This window comes from Myodes glareolus, chromosome 10 (genome assembly GCF_982192425.1).
Source record: "Myodes glareolus chromosome 10, mMyoGla1.1, whole genome shotgun sequence".
Lineage (NCBI taxonomy): Eukaryota > Metazoa > Chordata > Mammalia > Rodentia > Cricetidae > Myodes > Myodes glareolus.
Window position 1 is genome coordinate 85,029,786 of NC_142035.1, and position 20,263 is coordinate 85,050,048.

Genomic DNA, 20,263 nt, shown 5'->3' on the forward strand with positions numbered 1-20,263 from the left:
TTTCCTTTCCTTTCCTTTCCTTTCCTTTCCTTTCCTTTCCTTTCCTTTCCTTTCCTTTCCTTTCCTTTCCTTTCCTTTCCTTTCCTTTCCTTTCCTTTCCTTTCCTTTCCTTTCCTTTCCTTTCCTTTCTTTTCTTTTCTTTTCTTTTCTTTTTTTTGACAATTTTATTTCTGGAACTTGGTGCCTTTGGGGGTCCCTCTGGGCAGGTTTTCGAGCCAGGGCTGGGATGCTCGACCGCGCTGACTCCTCCTGTCCAGCAGGGGGCGTGGCACGACCTCTCCGCACGCGCAGTGCGCGCCGTGTCAGCCGCCGCGAGCTAGAGGCCTGCGCCGCTTTCCCAGCTGGTTCCTGCAGACCTGGAGCTGGCGGCGGCCTCCAGTCTCCACGCGACCACACACGGGCGGCCGTGGCTCGCGACCGGCTGCAAGAGCCGGTGACGGAGCGCGGGGCCGAGCGGGAGGCGACCGGTTCCGAGGTGAGCGCGGCGCGGGCCGGCCGGGCCTCAGGGCTGAACTCGGGGAGCCCGGGGGCTGCAGGGCGCCGCAGGGCGCTCTCCCCGGGGCCCGTGCGCCTTGCCGGGACCTCCGTGGGATTCGAGTCCTCCCGGGGAGGCTTGCCCCTTGGCTCTCCCGGGCCGGTGGCTTCCGGGGACACAGTCTCCCAGGACCCTTTGGCTCTGAGCGTGGGCCAGCAGCTCAGGATAGTTGGGAGGTGCGTTCCCTATGGTGGAACAGGATCCAGTTCTGAGAGTCAAATGATGGCTTGGTGTCATTTATTAGGAAGTGCCGGTTCAGAAGGGAGCTTTCACTTACTGGTCTGTGGATGTTGTCTCGAGATCGGAACATGTCCATTTCAACTCTGTAAATCGACCAAGTGTTCTAAGTCCTCGAACTGAACTTTGAGTGTTCCGGAGCTCAAGGCTATTATATATATACACACACACTCATGGTAATAAAAGACACAGTTGGTTGTCATCTCAATCCCCCCCCCCCCCGACGTAAGCCTCCTAGTTGCACTAGCCTGTGTGGATGGGTAGTCATTTGAGGAACCAGACTGCTGGTTCTGTTGGGGAATCCTGGATGTTCTTAGCCTTGCTGTTGACCTTTCTCTACCACAGGGAGTTCAGAAGTTTGTCGCACAGCGCTGCCAGGAAGGTGAAGTGAGACTGAGTGAACGCACACGTGTAAAGCGCTTCACACAGATGTGTGGAGGAGGATTCGTTACTTTATGTGTCCACTGTGATGTGATGTCTTTATATTAGAAACTGTTTTTAGAGGTAGCCTCTCTGGCACTTTAGGTATTATCCTTGGCAGGCAAGGTGGTGCATTGTGAGTTATTTGCCTACTTTCTTTTCAGAAGAGTTAGGGTAAGTCCCAGTGTGGCAGTGGTGGCAGGAGTTCAGCAGGCAGGACATCTCCAAAAAGCCTAAGAGGACAGAAAACTGTGACTTAGCATGTTGGGCTGAGTGGATTGGCTGTAACCTGAGGCTTAGAAGGAAGGTGGTTCTGGTCAGTGTCAGGAAGGAGCAATTCCAGGTTCTAGTGTCTCATCCTGATGGCAGACGGGTGTCACAGCCATTCCCAGTGACTCCATGCTCCCCTGCGTGGTGGATGGCGCCAGCATTTTGGTTTTGAGGTGAGGAGTTTGAAGGGTTCGAAGGAGAGGCGAGAGCAGGATGACAAGTTCCTGACCAGCTCGGATTAATTAATTAATTAATCAATTAAGTTCATTATTTTTCTGAATTGCTTGTTTGTTTGTTTGTTTGTTATATGTGAGTGTTTTGCTTTGCTTGCATACATGCACTTGTACTATGTGCTTGTGTGTGCAGTGCCTGCAGAGGCCAGAGAAGGCATCAGATCCCCTGGAACTGGAGTTACAGATGGCTGTGAGCCTCCATGTGGATGCTGGTTATTACTATAATTACTGTATTTCTGGGGACCTAGGCCATACTCAGCCAGCTGCAGCCCTGTTGCCATTCTCCCCAGTTTCTCTTATTTTAGGTATTTGTTCTGACCCAAGTGCTTGCCGCATCCTCAGCTTTATTTCTCAGAATCAGTGTAGACGCTGGGTATTGTACTGGCTTGTGAAGGCTTCCGTAAGCCGGGAGGCGTGTGCTGTCTGGGCTGACTTTGGGCTGTCGTGCCTCAGCGCCCTGTCAGTCAGATGGTTCTGAGGTGTGTTCTGTATGAATCCTCAGGGCTCTTAGCAGAACTAAGTTGTTTGCCCAGCTCAGTGATTTAACCAAGTCCAGCGTCACCACTCAGTTTTCTGGCTTCTCTCTGGGTTTTCCGAAGTCTTCTCCCACCAGCCACTGTGTTCATGTTGTTTCTCTTAGTTTGGCAGAGCACAGACTATGCTGGAAGTCTAGAGGTGGCCCTAGCAAGCAGCCCTGAGATCAGTCCTGAGACCTACTTGCTCATCCTCAGACGGCAGCAAGGACTCCTCCAACAGTGTAAAACAAGGCATTGGTAACCCATGCACTCTCGCAGAACAGCTGTAGGACTCCTACTGTGGCAGGTTGTGGTGAGAGCCATCTAGGAGGGTGTCAGCCCCAGCATGTGGTTTGGCCTTGAATGGGTGTGGCCTGAGGTGATGGAAGGGTAGTAGCATTGGCTGCCTCTTGCCATCTGCCTTAGGAGCCTTTATTGCAGATTCTAGGTTCTGGGCAGCCAGGTGACAACTCAGGGCACATTCTGAAACACGGGAGGTTCTGTGGCGGTATGTCCTGCAGCTGGTGTGAGGATCATGCTGGAGTTGAACTATCCTCATGGCAGAGCTTCAGAGGAGGTGAGGGCACAGCCTACATCCGTGGCCAAGGCTGTAGATAGAGAGACTGGGGACACTGAGAACTTTGCTTCTTGGAATTTCCACATCCTCGGAGCTTGCAGCAGGTCTTTGAGGTAGAGGAGAGCTGTTTTGCCCAGCCTAGCCCATGCAGAGCCGTCCCTGGGGCAGCTGCTTTGCCCAGCCTAGCCCATGCAGAGCCGTCGCTGGGGCAGCTGCTTTGCTCAGCACGGTCTGTCTGCTTCAGGAACTGCCTCCTCCTTCTCTGGTTTGCAGCTTTCCCTAAGTGGGGAGTCTTCAGATGTCTGTGGCTGCAGGGCCTGGCTATGCAGACTAACAGCAGCTGGGGGAAGTATGTGGCGTGGCATGCTATAAAACTGGATATGCAGTGTATGGAGAAGGGGTGCATTCTCTCATGATCCAGGGTGATGACCCAGATGGATAACAGAAGCCTGTCCTAATGTGCTGCTGGACAGGCTTGAAACTTGGATGTAGCCATAACCTAAGCCACTGGTTCTCATCCTGGGGTGAGTTCATTGTCCTCAGAGGTATTTGTCAATGTCTGGATATACTCTTGGTGGTTACAGTTAAAGATCTGGCTTTTACCAAGTAGAGGCTGATTTGTATAATAGCTTCCCAGTGAGAGAGTCACCTAACTCGAAATGTTAGTGTAACATTGGAAGTTCAGGAAGGCAGATAGCTTAAAAGGGTTATTACTCGAGGCCAGAGATAACACTGTTTGCTTGGCCTCTGGTTATATAGAATCGCCAGTAATGTGGATTGGCCCTCTTGTAACATGGAACGGGTAGAGGAACTGGCACTCTGGTAATATAGAATTGACCAGAGAGAGGCTGGCACTCTGGTAATGTGGAATGGCCAAGGAGTGGCTGGCACTCTGGTAATGTGGAATTGCCAGGGAGGGGCCAGCACTCTGGTAATATGGAATGGCCAAGGAGTGGCTGGCACTCTGGTAATGTGGAATGACCAGTGAGGGGCTGGCACCTTTGAGAAGCAAGCTCAACACTGACCTCTTGCCAGCTGGGATTGACTTTCATGGTACCAAGGACTGAGTTCTCAAGTTCCTGAGAAAGGTAAAGTAGTGTCAGTGGTCAGGTCGTGTCCGTAGCCACAGACAGCAAGGCAGACATGGTCCCCATAGTGGAGGCAAGGTGTGGGGACGAGCTCAGCCAGGCCGTCTTGACCCACTGTGCTGTGACAAGGTCATGGTCCTAGAAGCAGTGTAGATGGCAGCCAGCTCAGACACTGCCTGGGGTGTGTGTGCGTGTGTGTGTGTGTGTGTGTGTGTGTTTCCCTTCTTTTTGTTTTGCTGGTGTGAGATTATTTCCTGTGTTTTCATGGGTGTAGTTAACTTCTTTGGTTTGGATTTTTCCTTCTAGCATATTCTGTAGGACTGGATTTATAGATAAATATTGTTTAAATCTGACTCTGTCACGGGATGTCTTATTTTCTCCATCTATGGTGACTGGAAGTTTTGCTGGTTATAGTAGTCTGGGCTGTTATCTGTGGTCTCAGAGTCTGCAGCATCTCTGTCCAGGCCCTTCTGGCTTTCCGAGTCTCCTTTGAGAAGATGGGTGTAATTCTAATAGGTCTGACTATTTTCTACAGTTGTTTGTTTGTGCTTTTCTGGATTTATTTAGGGGATTCATTAATTTCCTCTTCAAAGACCTCTGTCATCTTCATAGTTGGTTTTAAGGTCAGCTATGTTGGAATGTTCAGGGCTGGCTGCAGTAGGATAGCTGGGCTCAGGTGGAGACGCACAGCCCTACCTGTTACTGACTGTGTTCTTATGCTAACTTCTAGGCATTTAGGTTTGGGGTGATTATGGGTCTAGCTGCTGATTTCTGTTTGTCTTTGTTGGGTAGCCGTTTTATTCCTTGGTTTCTGTTTCCTCTCTGGATTTTAAGAGCGTGGATTGGCTGTGTGTTGCCTGTTTTGCTGGTGTGTTTAAGGGGAATGCTTGCTGGTGCTGGAAACTGGGGAAGGAGAAGCCAAGGTCGATGGTCTGTTACAGTGCTGGGGTAATCCTGATAGTTGGGGCTGGGTAACAGAGACTGGAAGGGTTCAAGAGCAGCCTACCCTGGTCTTCTGGGGGGTCCGAGGCCTGTGGTTGAGCAGGGGATGTCTGTCTGAGTTGGGGACTGGGGTGTAGCTGTGAGGTGGGGGGACTGAGGGGATGGTCTGTGGGATCCTTAGGCGACGTGGAGAGAAAGGAGGGGAGGTTGCAGCTGGCGTTCTGTTGCAGTGCTACAGGTGACCCTGAGAATTGGGTTTGAGGGAACTCAAAATTGGGAGAGTGGAAAAGGTCCAAGGGCAGCCTATTTGGTCTTCTGGCCAAAAGATGGATTTCATAGTGTGGATTGGAAGGTGGGAAACTATTGTGTGAAAGAAGTTTGTCTAAAATTAGCAAAGGTCTCAAAATGACTATACACAACAAATTACCTTGGCTCAATGGTGGATTCCTCAACTCTATTGTAGACCAACATGGATGAGCTGCCGTGATGCGCCATGAGTCCCCCTGGGGTGTTTATCCTGCGGTGTTTGGTAACTACTGATTTAGAATTGAAGAAGACCTGGAGAGCTTGTTGGAAAATTCTGTACGTGGGCTGGTGGGGTACATCATCTGCCTCACCTCTTCCTCTCTGCAAACTCTAAGGACCACCTAGGGAGGCAGAACCATAGTCCACGCTGGGCCTGGGGCCGGTAGGGTGACCGTTAAGGTGTTAGAGAGGTGGTCCTCTGAAACCATATTCCTACCATGGATGGACTGCTACATGTTAGTCCTGATCCTGGCATACTCTGATTTACGTCCCAGAGACAGAAGTGACGTCTTCCCCTCTGACCCGGACTGACAGTGATTGCAATTGCAGTGGTCAAGGCTGGAAAGTCTTCCAGTGTGTGCAGTGATGGTGCTCTACTTAGCAAAAGTGAAGATGACTGATAAGGCCGCTGAGGATCTCTGGGCTTTTTAGTAACTTCCCTCTGCTCACAGTTACCCTGGCAGATCAGTATAGCAGGCACTCTTTGTAGTCTGGGCCTTCTACGTGAAATGCAACATGGTTCGTTGCAATCCCTGGTCAGTCTGTAGCAACCATTCCACTTCAGCCTGTGTCCCAACCATAGCTCCTGAACACGAGCTTTCGGCGAGTGTGTCTATCCTAGTCAGGGTTACTATTGCTGCAACGAAACACCGTGACCAGACACAGTTCCATATAACAGTTCATCATCAAATGCCATGAGGGCAGGAACTCATAAACAGGGCAGGAATCTGGAGGCAGGAACAGATGCAGAGACCTTGGAGGGGTGCTGCTTACTGCCTTGCTCCTCATGACTTGTTCCACCCACTTCTACTTCTGTTCTACTTCTAGAACCACCAGCCCAGGGATAGCACAGCACCACTGACAATGGGCTGGGTCCTCCCCATCAATCACTAATTTAGAAAATGCCTTACAGCTGGATCTAATGGAGGCATTTTCTCAATTAATCTTCCATCTTTTCAGATGACGTTTGTGTGTCAAGGTGACATAAGACTAGCCTCATACTTCCTTTTTAGCTGAGCACTGAATGGTTTCTTTTCTGTCTCTGCCCCTGATACAGATTTTTCTGCTGCTGTGTAACTCTGTATCTCGAAAACGTAGTGGCTTAGAGCGACAAGAGCATGCAGGCTTTGATGGGGACAGTGTGGATGTCTAAGGGTACCATCCACTGGTTGCTCAAACTCCTGTGTGCTAAGAGTTCCCAAGAGGACAGCTGCAGAAACTGAGGTTTCTTGGGACCCAGGCTCAAAGTCTTAGAATGCTGTCTGTGCAAGTGACAGACCGTGGGGACTTGCAGGGAAGGGCCAGGGCTTCTGCTCCTGGGTGGTGAAGTGCTGTGTGTATTCTGGGTGGGAGGAGCTGTTAGCATCTGGATATGTTATTTTCTCACACTCTTTTTTCCTCTCCCGCTGCGTTACCCTTCCTCCCTTTCCCCCTTACTTTGGTTCTCTTGCTCCGTTGACTGTATACTTTTCACTGAAATGGGCCAGCCTTTACTTTCATTATAAGATATCAACATCTTTAGAGTTAAAGATGGAGGCTGTTCTGAGATGCACTGACCCATCTCCACACTCTGCATCCCTTTGCTTCATCTTCTCCCCCTTGTCCCTCACACTGTCTGGTAGAGGCTCAATGTTGGCTTATTAGTGAATAAATGAATGACAACTGATTTTTAAAGTTACAGAGCATCATTCTGGTCCAGATAAACTTTCACTTGGGGCAGGTGAATGTTTCAAAATAAGTATCTGTAGTTATTTTGTTTTAGATTTTTTTTTCCTTTGGTCAGCACCTCCTTCCCAGTGCCCAATACTTCCTAGCTTATGTTTAAAGTAAATATACATAGAGTTGAGATTGGAGGAATGGCTCAGCAGTTAAAAGCACTGGTTGCTCTTCCCAGGGACTCACGTCTGTTCGTATACATGGAACACACATAGACATACATACACACAGAGGCTCACAACTGTCTGTAACTCCAGTCCCAGGGGATCCAGCACCGCTTTCTTGCCTCCAAGGGCACCAGGCACACACATGGTGCACAGACATATATGCGGACAAAATACTTATACAGAAAATGGATAAATTTAAAAGATAAATAAATATAAAGAGAGCATAGCTATAATTTTATATTGTATATTGACATATTGTATATTTATAACATTAAATACTAAATAAATTTTATCCTATATATGAAAATACATATTTGCATATGTTAGCAGTGTCAGAAATCCTTGCCATTTTGACACAGCATGTAAGGGAAACAGGCAAGTATATTAGAGCTGGGTCTGGTGCCCTGTACTTATAATCACAGTCTTTGGTACATGGAGGCAAGAGGATCAGGGCTTTAAGGCTATCGTTGGCTACATAGCCAGTTCAGGGCCAGCCTGAGCTTTGTGAGACCTTGTTTTGGGGGAAAAAATAGAGAAATTAAATAAATGTATTAGAAGTTGAACAACCCAGTCCTTTCAGGGTGTTGCTTGCCATCCTAAACATTTGCTTTTTCCTGTGTTTGTCTTTGATGGCCAGGCGTGTGAGGAAGCGGTCATCTGTGCCATTATGTGTGCATCAGTCAAGTATAATATTCGGGGTCCCGCCCTCATCCCAAGAATGAAGACCAAACACAGGTTCTACTATGTCACCCTCTTCTCCATTGTCCTCCTGGGCCTTATCGCCACAGGCGTGTTCCAGTTCTGGCCCCACTCCATCGAGTCCTCCAGCGACGGGGGTGTGGAGAAACGCAGCATCCGGGAAGTGCCCGTCGTCAGGCTACCGGCCGCCAGCCCCATCCCAGAGCGGGGGGATCTCAGCTGTAGAATGCACACGTGTTTCGATGTCTACCGCTGTGGCTTCAACCCAAAGAACAAGATCAAGGTGTACATCTATCCCCTGAAAAAGTACGTGGATGATGCAGGTGTACCAGTGAGCAGCACCATCTCCCGGGAGTACAATGAACTGTTAACGGCTATCTCAGACAGTGACTACTACACGGATGACATCAGCCGGGCCTGTCTGTTTGTTCCCTCCATCGATGTGCTGAACCAGAACCCCCTTCGCATCAAGGAGACGGCACAGGCCCTGGCTCAGCTTTCCAGGTACCTGACACCTAGCCCCCAGAGCCCAAGGGAGTGGGAGAGACAGGAGTATGTCTCCCATTGGCTTGTCCCCAGATGTTTCAGCTGACAAGTGTGTGAGTGACTCATGTGTAGCAGGAGGTCTGTGCTGTGAGTGCCAGCCCGGGGCTGTCATCCTGCTGCTGTGGTGGCCTGTGACTTTGTGGGGTTTAGAACTAAGGGAGGCTTTTCTCCTATATTTCTTGTAGATTAAAATGCGCAGCCTCAGGGCATTCCTGTACTGTAAACAGCTTGAAAGGCAGCTCAGCAAAAGGGATGTAAGATTTATTCCATACTCTGCCTCCAAGAGGTAACCACTGTTATTGTTTCAATGGGGTTATTCAGTCTTTTTTTCTTTTGTATGAAATTGCTATGTGTATAATTATAAACATTTTTTTGGCCAGGAATGGCATCATGTGATCATACTCCAAAGGAGCTTTATTTCTCATAATACATTCTGAATATCTTTCCAAATAGTTTTTAAAGACATTTATTTTTATGTACATGAGTGCTCTATTTGCTTTCTGTCAAAAGAGGACATCAGATCCCTCTATAGATGGCTGTGAGCCACCGTGTAGTTGCTGAGTTGAGCTCAGAGCCTCTTGAAGCCTCTTAACCACTGTGCCATCTCTCCATCCCCTTTCCAGATAGTTTAACAGTGTGTGTGCACGCACGTGCACGCGTGTGACTGTGCTCACACGCAAGCACTCAGATACATACACACACAGTGTCTGTGCAAAGCGCAGAGATTGGTGTTGTGTGTCTTTATCACTCTCCACCTTATCTCTTTTGAGAAAGGTCTCTCACTGAATCTGGAGCTGGCACATTTGGCTACATAGCTGGTCAGTGAGCCAGGGATCCTCCTGCCTCTGCCTCCCCAGCAGCGGAGTTACATGGACGCTCCTCTGCACCTGACTTCTCTATGAGTGTGAGAATTGAACTCAGTTCTCATGCTTGTACAGCAAACACTTTACTGAGCGAGTCATCTTCCTGGCCCTTCACATCCTTTTTAATATAATTTTGAAGGTTGTGTACCATTCCATTGTGTGAATATTCTGCAATATAGTTAATCAGCCATATATAACCTGTTTACTTTTGTTTCTTTTACATTTTTATTTATTTATATGTGTATAATGTTCTGCCTGCGTGTATGTCTGTACCACGTGTGTGCCTGGTATCCTCACAGGCCGGAGGAGAGCATTGAATCCCTGGAACTGGAGTTATAGATGGTTGTAAGCCATCATGTGAGTGCTAGGATTAGAACCTGGGTCCTCTGGAGAGCAGCCAATGTTCCTAGCCACTGAGCCATCCCTCCAGCCCAACTTTTGCTTCTTGAGCATTTAGGTGGGTTTCAGGTTTTTGGGTTTTTTTATGTTAAATGATGAGAAATGGTGGTGTAGCAGATGAGCTGGGAGTATACATCTTTCTTATTTTTTAGCCTGTTGTCCCTTTGGGTTTTCAGAAGTTTCTTTGCACCTGTGATGCCTTGCTGTTGTGGCTGCTTACATCTGTGTCCCAGCAGGTGGCGGTGTTGCACATGTGTTCAGAGTCATGCACTCATTTCTTCCTGGTTGAAGTGTGGATTCTCTTAGTTGTTTGCTTTCTCTGTAGGTGGGATCGAGGAACAAATCACCTGCTGTTCAACATGTTGCCTGGAGGTCCCCCAGATTACAACACTGCCCTGGATGTCCCCAGAGACAGGTGAGCATTTGGGAGGCTGTCTCATGATGGATTTCTGAGGATTAGGTAAGTTAAATTGGAGTCATTATTTCCATGAAATTAGATTCCTAGGTGCAGGTGTGGTGGCACACACCTTTATGTCCAGCACTTGGGAGGCAGAGGCAGGCAGATCTACAAGTTTGAGGTGTGTTCCAGGACAGCAGGGCTACACAGGGAAAAAGCTGTCTTACAATCAATCAATAAATAAGAAAGGAATTATCCTTTCCTTTATCCATTATCCTGAACCTGCTGGGATATATTTTATGATCACAATTGTTTATTAAACTAGAAAATTCTTGGAGGCATTTCCGTCAAGCCAGAAATGAGGAAGCTGTTTAAACCTGTGGGAACACTGGAGCTGAGGTCGTGGGACAGCCCTAAGAGCTGTCTTGTTTTCCTAGTCTGAGCTAGCATTAGTTTCAAGTGTAGCATCCAGCCCAGTTAGGTTCAGGATATTGGTGTCCATCCATGCTTTCTGAATTGGGGTTCATTTGCCAAAAGTGGTTCTGTAGCTTCTGAGGAAAGAGGAGTGGATGGGTATCCCGAAGCCTGTATTGTGAGGGCAGGCAGGATGCTCATGGCATTGTTGCCGGAGATTTGATCAGCCAGTTCCTTCTCACCATTTTCTTCTCAACTCACTTCTCCTCTGTTCCCTCCTTCCTGGCAAAGCCTCCCAAACAGGCAGAAGTGGGAGAGGTGGCCAGTGCTCCTGACTCTGGGCGCACTCATGGCATTTCCCTGCCCTTTCATGTTAGTATCCCTGTTACTCACTTTAGCCCGAGGCTCCTGAAAGTTCCAGAATGAGGTGCTGGGCTTATCCCTTCTATTAATGTTTGGTTCACAGCTCTGAGGAAAACAGCAAGTTCGGCCCCTATCAGGACAGTGTTCAGGTTGCAGGAGTCTACAGAGTGTGGGCAGATTCTTTTATTCCAGTCTCGTTTCATGATGCGGAATCTGGGATCAGTGTTGCTGACAGAGGTCTCTTCCTGAGACCAGCTGTGTTCCCAGAGGCTAACATTATCATCCGTGGAAATATACACAGTGTCATGTGTGTGCCCAGATGGCTGATCTGAACATTCTGTGCTCCAAGTGGCTATCTGAAGTCAGTTTTGAGGTTTTGTCTGGTAGTAGGATGATTACTAGACGCATAGTAATGTAGAGAACCCTGTGGACAACAGGGGGCAGTGTGGCTGCCACACAGGGATAGAGAGCCCTGAGGACAACAGGGGGTAGTGTGACCACACAGGGATAGAGAGCCCTGAGGACAACAGGGGGTAGTGTGACCACACAGGGATAGAGAGCCCTGAGGACAACAGGAGGCAGTGTGACCACACAGGGATAGAGAGCCCCGTGGACAACAGGGGGCAGTGTGACCACACAGGGATAGAGAGCCCCATGGACAACAGGGGCTGCCACTGTGTCCAAAGGGACACTTCACTTTTTTTTTTTTTTTGCATATTGCTGTATGCTCTGCATGTGTGACTGATTTTTCTCTTTAATCAAGTGTTAAATGTGGGAAGGTTCCAAGTGGGCAGAAGAATGTTGGGGTTTTAGTAGTTGGTGCCTGGTTGTTAGGACCAGAAGGTAAAATTGTTTTTATCAGCATGTAGTTGGCTCTGTCTTGGCTGCAGTACTTTTCGCTCTGATGCCTTGGTAGCTTCTGTGTGGGAGGAGTCATAGACTTGTTTTTAAGTCTTTGTCCTTTGTCCTTGCTTGTGTGTTTGGAAAAGTGGAGAATAGCATCAGATGTAGCTGGATGTCCATTCTATAACTAGAAGGCAGGTGTGCTGGATTAGATCCTTGAAGTCTGAACTCATGAATGTACTTGCTTATATGATATTTTGTTTTGTTTTTCTGTGTAGACCTGGCTCTCCTGGAACTCGCTCTGTAGACCAGGCTGGCCTTGAACTCACAAAGATTCACCTGCCTCTGCCTCCTTAGTGCTGGGATTAAAGGTGTGCATCATCATTGCCTGTCTGCTTATATGATATCTTGCTGAAAGAAATGCAAGGATCTAAAGTGAATTAGAATCCAGGGCCTTCAGCGTGCTAAGCAAGTACTCTACCACTGAGCTGTCGTCCAGACTCCAAACATACCATTTATGCTGCTTAAATGTTTTCTGTTTCTCTTAGAACTTTTAGGAACAGTACACAAATGCATAGGTACTTTGCACAAGAGTTGAACCATATGCAAGTGTGTAAGGAATCAAACTAAACAGCCCGTTTCTTTCAATTTCGGGGGGGTGGAGAGAGACCCTTGCTGTTAGAATAGTGTCTTAGTTTTGTTCCCTGTTTCTGTGATAAACATCTTGACAGAAGAGCTTTGGGGAGATGGGGTTATTTGTCTTCAGTCTGTCCTTGCGGGGACACCAAGCAGAATGTGAAGCAGCTAGTCACATCCTCAGTGAAGAACAGAGAGAGAACGGCGCATGCTGACTCTGCTCTTGTACAGTCCACACCCCACACAGGGAATAAGAGTGGCTCCTACTTGGTGCTTGGGTCATCCCAAATAAAATAGCATAGTTAAGATAGCCTCTTCTTCCCCCAGACATGTCCACACGCCAATCTAGAAAATTCCTCATTAAAAATCTTTCCTACGCGATTCTACATTGTGCCAAGTTGACAAGTAAAACTGTCACAACTATTCTGTTTTTCTAGTCCTTTTGCCCCCCTCCATGAGTTTGCACATACAGCACAACACATATGCATGCACACACGTATACATGCAGGCACACACACATGCACCCCCTCCCACACATATTAAGTTTAACTTTATTGGGAGTATATTAGACCTCTTTAATGCTTAACTAATGTTTATTTTCTTAGGTATATTCTAGAATATTACTACCTTGGGTTTCATTAGCCTTTCTTTGAGTATGTCTTGTACATATTTCTGCTGTGGTGTGGGTATATATATATTCATTTATTTGAACTTGTTAGGGAAACTTTAATCCTACAAAGAGAAGAGGGTTATAGCATAGTGAACTCTGTACCCCCACTGTCAGCCTCCTGGCCAGTCTTGGTCCATCTGTTCTGAACGTTCTCCTTCCCCAATTATCTAGAAGAAAATTCCAGACCTCATCTCATTCCCCATGCAAACATTCCTGTGTATGTGTATTAACTATAACAGTATTATCATACCTAAAATATCAACAGTACTTAGAAAAATGTTTATATTTAGTGTACATGTGTGTGCCTGCATGAGTTTGTGTGCACCTCATGTGTGTAGGTTCCCTTGGAGGCCAGAGGGTGTGGAATCCCTTGGAATGGAGTTACTGGCAATTGTGGGTGCTGGGCCGCGAACCCTGGTCTGCTGTAAGAGCAGTAAGCACTGCTAACTGCAGAGTCGTCTCTCCAGCCATATAGTATTTGGTGGTGGTTTTGAGATGCCCGCTCTCTCTTTGGTACAGACTAGCCTCAGGCTCACAATCTGCAGCTGCAGGTTTCTGAACTGAGATTGCAGGCATGCACTGCCATACTCTGTTCAACAATATTTCTATTTAATTGTTGCTTAAACAAAACAAACAAACAGTTTTTGAGACAGTCTCACTAAGGAGACCAGGCTGGCCTCAAACTCACTGAGATCCACCAGTCTCTGCCTCTCTAGTGCTGGGATTAAAGGCGTGTGCCATGCTGCAACCTGCTCAACAATACTTCTTTAAATAAATTGATGAACTGCCAGGCACCTGTGTTTTTCACTGTGCGTGCTCAGCAGTAGGAGGTCGCCGTAGCAGCTTGTGTGGATGGGAGTCAGGAGGGCGGTGGGAGCAAGGCTCAGCATGGGGGACAGAGGAGGTCCTAGATTCAGCAAGCCCTGGTTAGCCCCTGGGGACCTTCTCTTTGACCCCTTGGCCTGCCATGGGCAGAATCATCAACTCAGACTTCCTGACCTAAAGTTTTTGATTCCATCTCTTGTGGAACTCACTTCAGCTTGAGGGTCTGTGATGGGAAAACAGAAATCCTCTCTGCAGTCCATGTGAAACATGTCCTGTGAAGGAGGGCAGGTGGTGCTCTCTCCGTTCCAGCGCCAGGGGAGCTAGGCTGAAGAGCCTGGGCTTTCCGGGGGAGGATCCTCAGGACACTTGGACCTCCTCACGGTTCTTCCTGAGATCACAGTCAGAGACGGCCTCGTGTGTGTGTGTGTGTGTGTGTGTGTGTGTACACTTCTCTGCTGTATTGCATACCTGCCCCACGTCTCTGCATCATAATACTGTGTTTGGGGCCACAGGACAGAATAACAGACTAATAATGAAGGTTGATATGAGAAAGGACGCATGCTCCACATCTGCTTCCTGTAAGTGGACAGTAACAGCCTAGTCACCCACAGTACTGACTTACCTCTGCTGCCTGGTGACTGTCTGTAGCGACCACGTCTGCTTCTCTGCACAGCGGTCCTGGGGCCTGCAGGGTCTGCTTGCTGTCACAGCCGTGGAACCTGTCCAAGTTCATGTTGGATGGATGCAGTGTTGCAGGGTGATCAGGAAAACACCGGAGTGTGTGTTGGTACTGAGGATGTCATCATCTTTGAAGCAGACAGGAGGCTGGAGAGGTTCCAAGTCTGCTTGCTACTCCACTTGACAGTTTTTGGTTTTAGAGTACTTAAGCAAACAGAATGGGGTTTCCAGGGGTGGTTTGAACACTTCTGAACATAGGCTGGCCCCGTTAGAAGGGAATATAAGTTGTGCAGAGAGGATTGGTAGCAACCAGTATTGAGAAGAAAATGTGGTTTTTTTTAGTTCAGACATTGTGCTCAAACTCCGAGGTGTGTGCCACTAGCAAAGTCGCCCCAGAAAGTGCTTTCGATGGCTTGGGGCCCTGGGACAGAAGCACAGCTGAAGCTGGTGAGACCCACACCTGCTCCTCTGTCTGATGAAGTGTCATCATGGTACTTGCTGGATCCAGTTAAAACAATGCGGTTGGTATTTTCTAATTAGGGCAGAGGCATGGTAGTGCCCACAGACGCCAAGAGAGGCTCTAGTGCACAACCCATCTCTGTTTCCCAATTAGGGGATGGTTAATAAGACCAGGCAGGGAGGGACAGTGGCAGCTGGTGGAGGCTGTGTGAGTGACACAGCCCTGGTATGGCAGAAGGAGAGCTGCTTGGTCCAGGGACTGGAATGTCTGGGCTGATGTACTGTGAGATGTGGTATCCGCTGGCTACCACTGCTTTTCTTGTCTGTAGTCTTGAAAGATTCCAGGAGGGGGTGAGAAATGATTGCCCAGTCTTCCTGTAGACCTTCTGCTACCCATGATGCTGTGGATGTGTGAGAATAAAGTATGGAGACTGGAGAGCTGGCTCAGTGGTTAAGAGGACTGGCTGCTCTTCCAGAGGACCTGGATTTGATTGCCAGCACCACATAGCTGCTCACAACTATCTATAGAACCCTAATCTGAGGAGAACCCATGCTGTCTTCCGGCCTCCATAGGCACATATGCAGGCAAAGCACTCATACACATTAAAAAAAATGATAACATAAGAATTTTAAAAAGGATAAGGATTTCCAGGGAGGTGAGCGGGGTCCAAAGGACACAACACAGGGCTGACAAGGTAGCTCAGTAGATAAGGGAGGCTTCCACCAAGTGTGGTGACCTGAATTCTGTCCTGGACCGCACCTGGTGAATGGAGAGCACAGACTCACAACTTGTACCCTGGCCTCTACACATGTACTGTGGTAAATGCACACGTGCACACACGCACACACATCTATACAACATACACCAAAACATAAAAGTGTAGTTGAATTCTTTGGAGGTGAGGAAAGATTTTAGGCAGTGGAGGAGGGCTCTTGATGTCTGATGGAAAGCTGCTGCTGCCTGGTGGTGCTGTGAGTTAGGGTTGGACCAGTGCTTCTCTGCACAGGGTCTCCTACATCATCTGTTTTGTTTATTAAGACTCAGTCCTTGCCATCCCTTCCCATGGTGTTATCACGAAGATCTTTCTTTCTCAATGTTTACCAAACTCTTTTCTCTGCAGGGCGCTGTTGGCTGGTGGCGGCTTTTCTACCTGGACTTACCGGCAGGGCTATGATGTCAGCATTCCTGTCTTCAGCCCACTGTCAACTGAAGTGGTTCTCCCAGAGAAAGCTCCAGGGTAAGGTGGCAGCAAGTGTGCCGTTACAGAGAGTGGGTGCTGGCAAGGCTCAGGCTCAGTGGGTACTCCGGCAAGCAAGGTGTGCCAGAGTCTGGAGTGTGAGTGTGCTGAGTGTGCTGGCCTTCCCCACCCATTTTGCCTTTTTTTTTATTTTATTTTTTTTATTATTATTTTTTTTAATAGCTTTCAGTTTCGTAGGAAGCTCCTGGGCTATCTACTAAGTTCACAAACTAGAAACCTGTGGGATCTGCCCTCTCAACACCCCTTCCCACCCGCGCCCCATACACAGCAAATTAGCAAGTCTGTCAGGTGAGAAGTGTTCCTTGGGTCTATCTGGTCCCTCTCCCCTGGATCTGCCTGTACCAGCCCACTGCCATCTCCCTTGGAATGCTAAGTGGCTTCCTGCTTTGTGTCCCTGACTCTGGTATCCCTACCATCCAGCTTGGTCTTGCCCTTCCAGTGCCTGCCAGATAAAGCTATACTTTCCTGAATGCCTGCCCCAGCTGTCTGGTGTCTGCCTGTCTTCCTTGCAGGTCCTCTCTCGAAGGGCGTTCCCTTCAGTTTTTTAGAACAGGCTTTGCCCTTTCTGTTATTCTCTAAACTCTTATCTGTGCGTGTGTGTTGTGCACGTGTGTGTGTTGTGTTGTGTGCATATGTGTGTTGTGCACGTGTGTGTGTTGTGTGTGCTTGTGTATATTTGTGGGGTGTGTGTTGTGTGCATGTATGTGTGTATAGGCAAAGATGACCCTCAGGAATCTGTTTTCATTTGCTCTCCACTTTTTGTTTTTTGAGACAGGCTTTCTCACTGAACCAGAGCTCATCAGTATAGCGAGGCTGATTAGTCAATGAGCTTCAAAGATCTTCCTGTCTCTGTCCCTCAATTCCTCCCACCTCCCAGCCCGCCACCCCGGCTGTACTCTAGACATGTGCTGCCATGTCTGGCTTTCTACGGTGTCTCTGGGGATCTGAACTCATGTTCTGAAGCTTGTGCAGCAGGTAGTTTACGAGCCAGCCAAGCCATCTCCCAAGCCCTGCCTAACAGTCTTTCTCCTGGTCTCCATCAGTCTAAGCGCTGCTCATCCTTTAGGATCCCCTGTATTCTGAACCAGATCCCCTGTATTCTGTTCCCACTGCAGGCTTCCCTTTCCTAGGGTGACACTTGTGCAGTGGCATGACTCTTGGAAAGCCTGTCTTGTTTGGTCTTTGGATTTTGTCAGTGCGATGGAGTACAGGCCAGGTCTGCTCTTTAACCACCGTAGTGGGTTTGACATTTAGTTGGCTCATATTTTCATATGTGGCATAAGGGGAAAGGTCTGGTTGCACGGACATAACCCATTCTTTCCTGGAGACTCTTTAGAAGTTGTTTCCTGGTGGGAGCTCAGCGAGTTCTAAACAGACATGATGATGATGGGGGCATCTTTTGCTTGCATGGGTGAAATGCCAGCACACAGAATATCCTGTCAGGTGTCACTTGGGACCAACCCACAGTTTGATAGAAATGAGTCACTCAGAGAACATTAGGCCCATTCTCTGAGCACACAAGACTCAGAAGCCAGTGTGGACTCTGACAAGCCCATGTACACTCACTCCCCAGGAGAAGACAGCACCTTCCTGCCTGTTCCATCCTGTGGCCTGGAGCCAACCAAGCTCTGAAGTATCTGCAACATTTCTTTAGCAAATGTTTGGACACGATGCGAAGCCCTGTCCAGCTCCATGTGCTTTCCCTTAGCCCTCCACACGGCAAAGCAAGGCTGCATGGTCTGTGCACAGCAGCACAGGGTCATCCTGGGGGCTCCCGGGTGTGACTTCATAGCATTTAAGTTGATAATCACTCAGAAACTGCAAACCAGTGTTTATTTAACATGTAAAATCCTGGGGCAGGGGGTTGTAGCTTATTCAGAATTGTGTAGTTCTCATGAATGCTGCTGTCTAATAGAACATTTTATTACTCTCCAAACACAGTCAGCAGCAGCCAGTTGTCATCTCTGCTCAGGGCAGCATCTGCTAGCCTCCTTCCTGTCTCTGGCTCTACTCTGGACACTTCATGCTGGTGTGATCAGACTCGTGTCCATCTTCCTTTACTGAGCGTGTTTTCACACTTTGCTCAAGCTGTAGCATGGAGCAGACACTTCTACCCTTGTTGGTTGTTTCTTTGTGTGTCTGTACCATGTTTGGTTCACCCAGTCACCAATGGATGGCAATCACAATTATTTCTAATATTTAGCTGTATTGAACATGCTGCTGTGAGCCTTCAAGTGCAGGCATTTGTGGAAGCCTGTGTTTTCAGTTCCCTTGGCTTTCTACCAAGGAGTGGTGTTGCTGATCCGTATGGTAATTCTCTTGTAGCTTGTAGAGGAAACACCAGACCTGCTCCCAAAGGCTACAACACTGTGTGCTCTAGCCAGCCAGTGCTGTATAGTTTCCAGTCCTCCTTGTCTTTGTGGCGCTGTCATTGTTACCTGTACTTTGGATTCTGGCCGTCCTAGGGCATGCGGGGCACTGTCTCACTGTTGCTTTCCTTTGCGTTTCCCCGGCGATCCCTGCCATTGCATAGCTTTTCCTTGTGCTTATGACCACTTACACGACGTCTTTGGAGAAATGCCTGTTCATATTATTTGCTCATTTTAAATTGAATTGCTGCCTATTGTAGAATTTTAACAATTTTTATGTAGTTCAGGCATGGGGCCTCTTCTGTAGGCTGCTTTTCCACTTTCTTGATACCTTTGAGGTACAAAAGGTTCTACTTTTAATGAAGTCCAATCTCTCTCTCTCTCTCTCTCTCTCTCTCTCTCTCTCTCTCAGGGGTTGGGGAGGAGCGTGTGTGTGTGTGTGTGTGTGTGTGTGTGTGTGTGTGTGTGTGTGTTAGTATTTGAGACAGGGTCTTGCGTTGAATCTGGAGCTCACCAGTTCGTGGAGACTGGCTGGTCCGTGAGCCTCTAGAATTCCAGTGTGTGTGTGCTAGATGTGGAGCTCAGGTCCCCAGGCTCTCACAGCAAGCCTTCCTGTCTGGATGCTCCCAGCCCCCAGTTTATCTCATTTTTGTTTAGATTGCTTGTACTTTTGGTGAAAATGTCAATATTAAAAAGAGAGATCATTGCCGAATCAAGCTTATGCTAGATTTACACGAATGTTTCCTTTGAAGAGTTTTTATAGTTTTAGGTTTATTATCTGTTTTGAGTGTTCTGTGTGAGGTAGGGGCCACATCTGTTCTCCTGCTTGTACATAGCCAGTTGTCTCAGCCCCAGTTCTGTCTTCTGAGTCCTTGTTGAGCTTCACTGGCCAGAAGAGACAGGTTTATGTTTTGATTCTGCCCTGTTGTCATCATGTGTCCGTCCTTGTGGAAGTCCCTCACTGGCTCAGTTACTGTAGCTTTGTGCTAAATTTTGATGTAGGTAAATTGAGTTCTCCAATTTTGTGACATTTTCAAGGTTTTCCTGGCCACTCAAAGCCCTTTACATTTTGTTACTTTTGATGCAGCACAACTTAAATAAATTTAATTTACAACACTGGGTCTGGAGAGATGTCAGTGCTGAAGGGTGCACACCGTTTTTGCAGAGGACCTGCGTTTCCTCCCAGCACCCACTTTAGGCAGTTCACTACTGATTTTAATTCCACCTGCAAGGGTCAGGTGCCTCTTCTAACCCCCATGGGCACTTGCATCTCCATCTCATACAAATGCATGATTCACAGTTTTTCCAAAAGTTATTAGGAAAATTTCCAAGTGGTAGTAAAGCTTAAAAATCTCGTCTGTAGCTGTTGGTGTCGCTCAGCTTTGAGTGCTTGTCTGGCGCAGGCATAACTTTGGGCCTGGTTCCCAGCACCCCACATCCTGAGCTCAGAGAACATGACGGGATGCAGTGTTGCTGTGTGCGGCTTTTACATGTGGCTTATGTTTAAGGCTGCTTTTCTTCTCTCTATCTCATGTAATACAGACTTGCACGTTTTCCTGTGGCTCTGAGTAGGACAGACTGATTTGTAAAGCATAAAGACTTACCTATTATTTTTATT

The 20,263-nt window shown here is 47.9% G+C and overlaps 1 protein-coding gene across 2 annotated transcripts in view; it reads left to right on the forward strand.

The window, feature by feature from the left end:
* The first annotated feature begins 303 nt into the window (after positions 1-303).
* Ext2 (exostosin glycosyltransferase 2) overlaps positions 304-20,263 on the forward strand; it is a 133,912-nt gene continuing 113,952 nt past the window's right edge. Inside the window, exons 1-4 of one of the 2 annotated variants that reach the window (XM_085696644.2) lie at positions 304-475; positions 7,863-8,428; positions 10,058-10,147; positions 16,139-16,255. In XM_085696644.2, the coding sequence (XP_085552770.1) occupies positions 7,893-8,428; positions 10,058-10,147; positions 16,139-16,255 (743 nt within the window). In that variant the 5' untranslated portion in view covers positions 304-475; positions 7,863-7,892. Of the gene's footprint in view, positions 476-5,280; positions 5,400-7,862; positions 8,429-10,057; positions 10,148-16,138; positions 16,256-20,263 lie in introns of those variants that run through there. The other variant, XM_048443570.3, reaches the window with a different exon arrangement.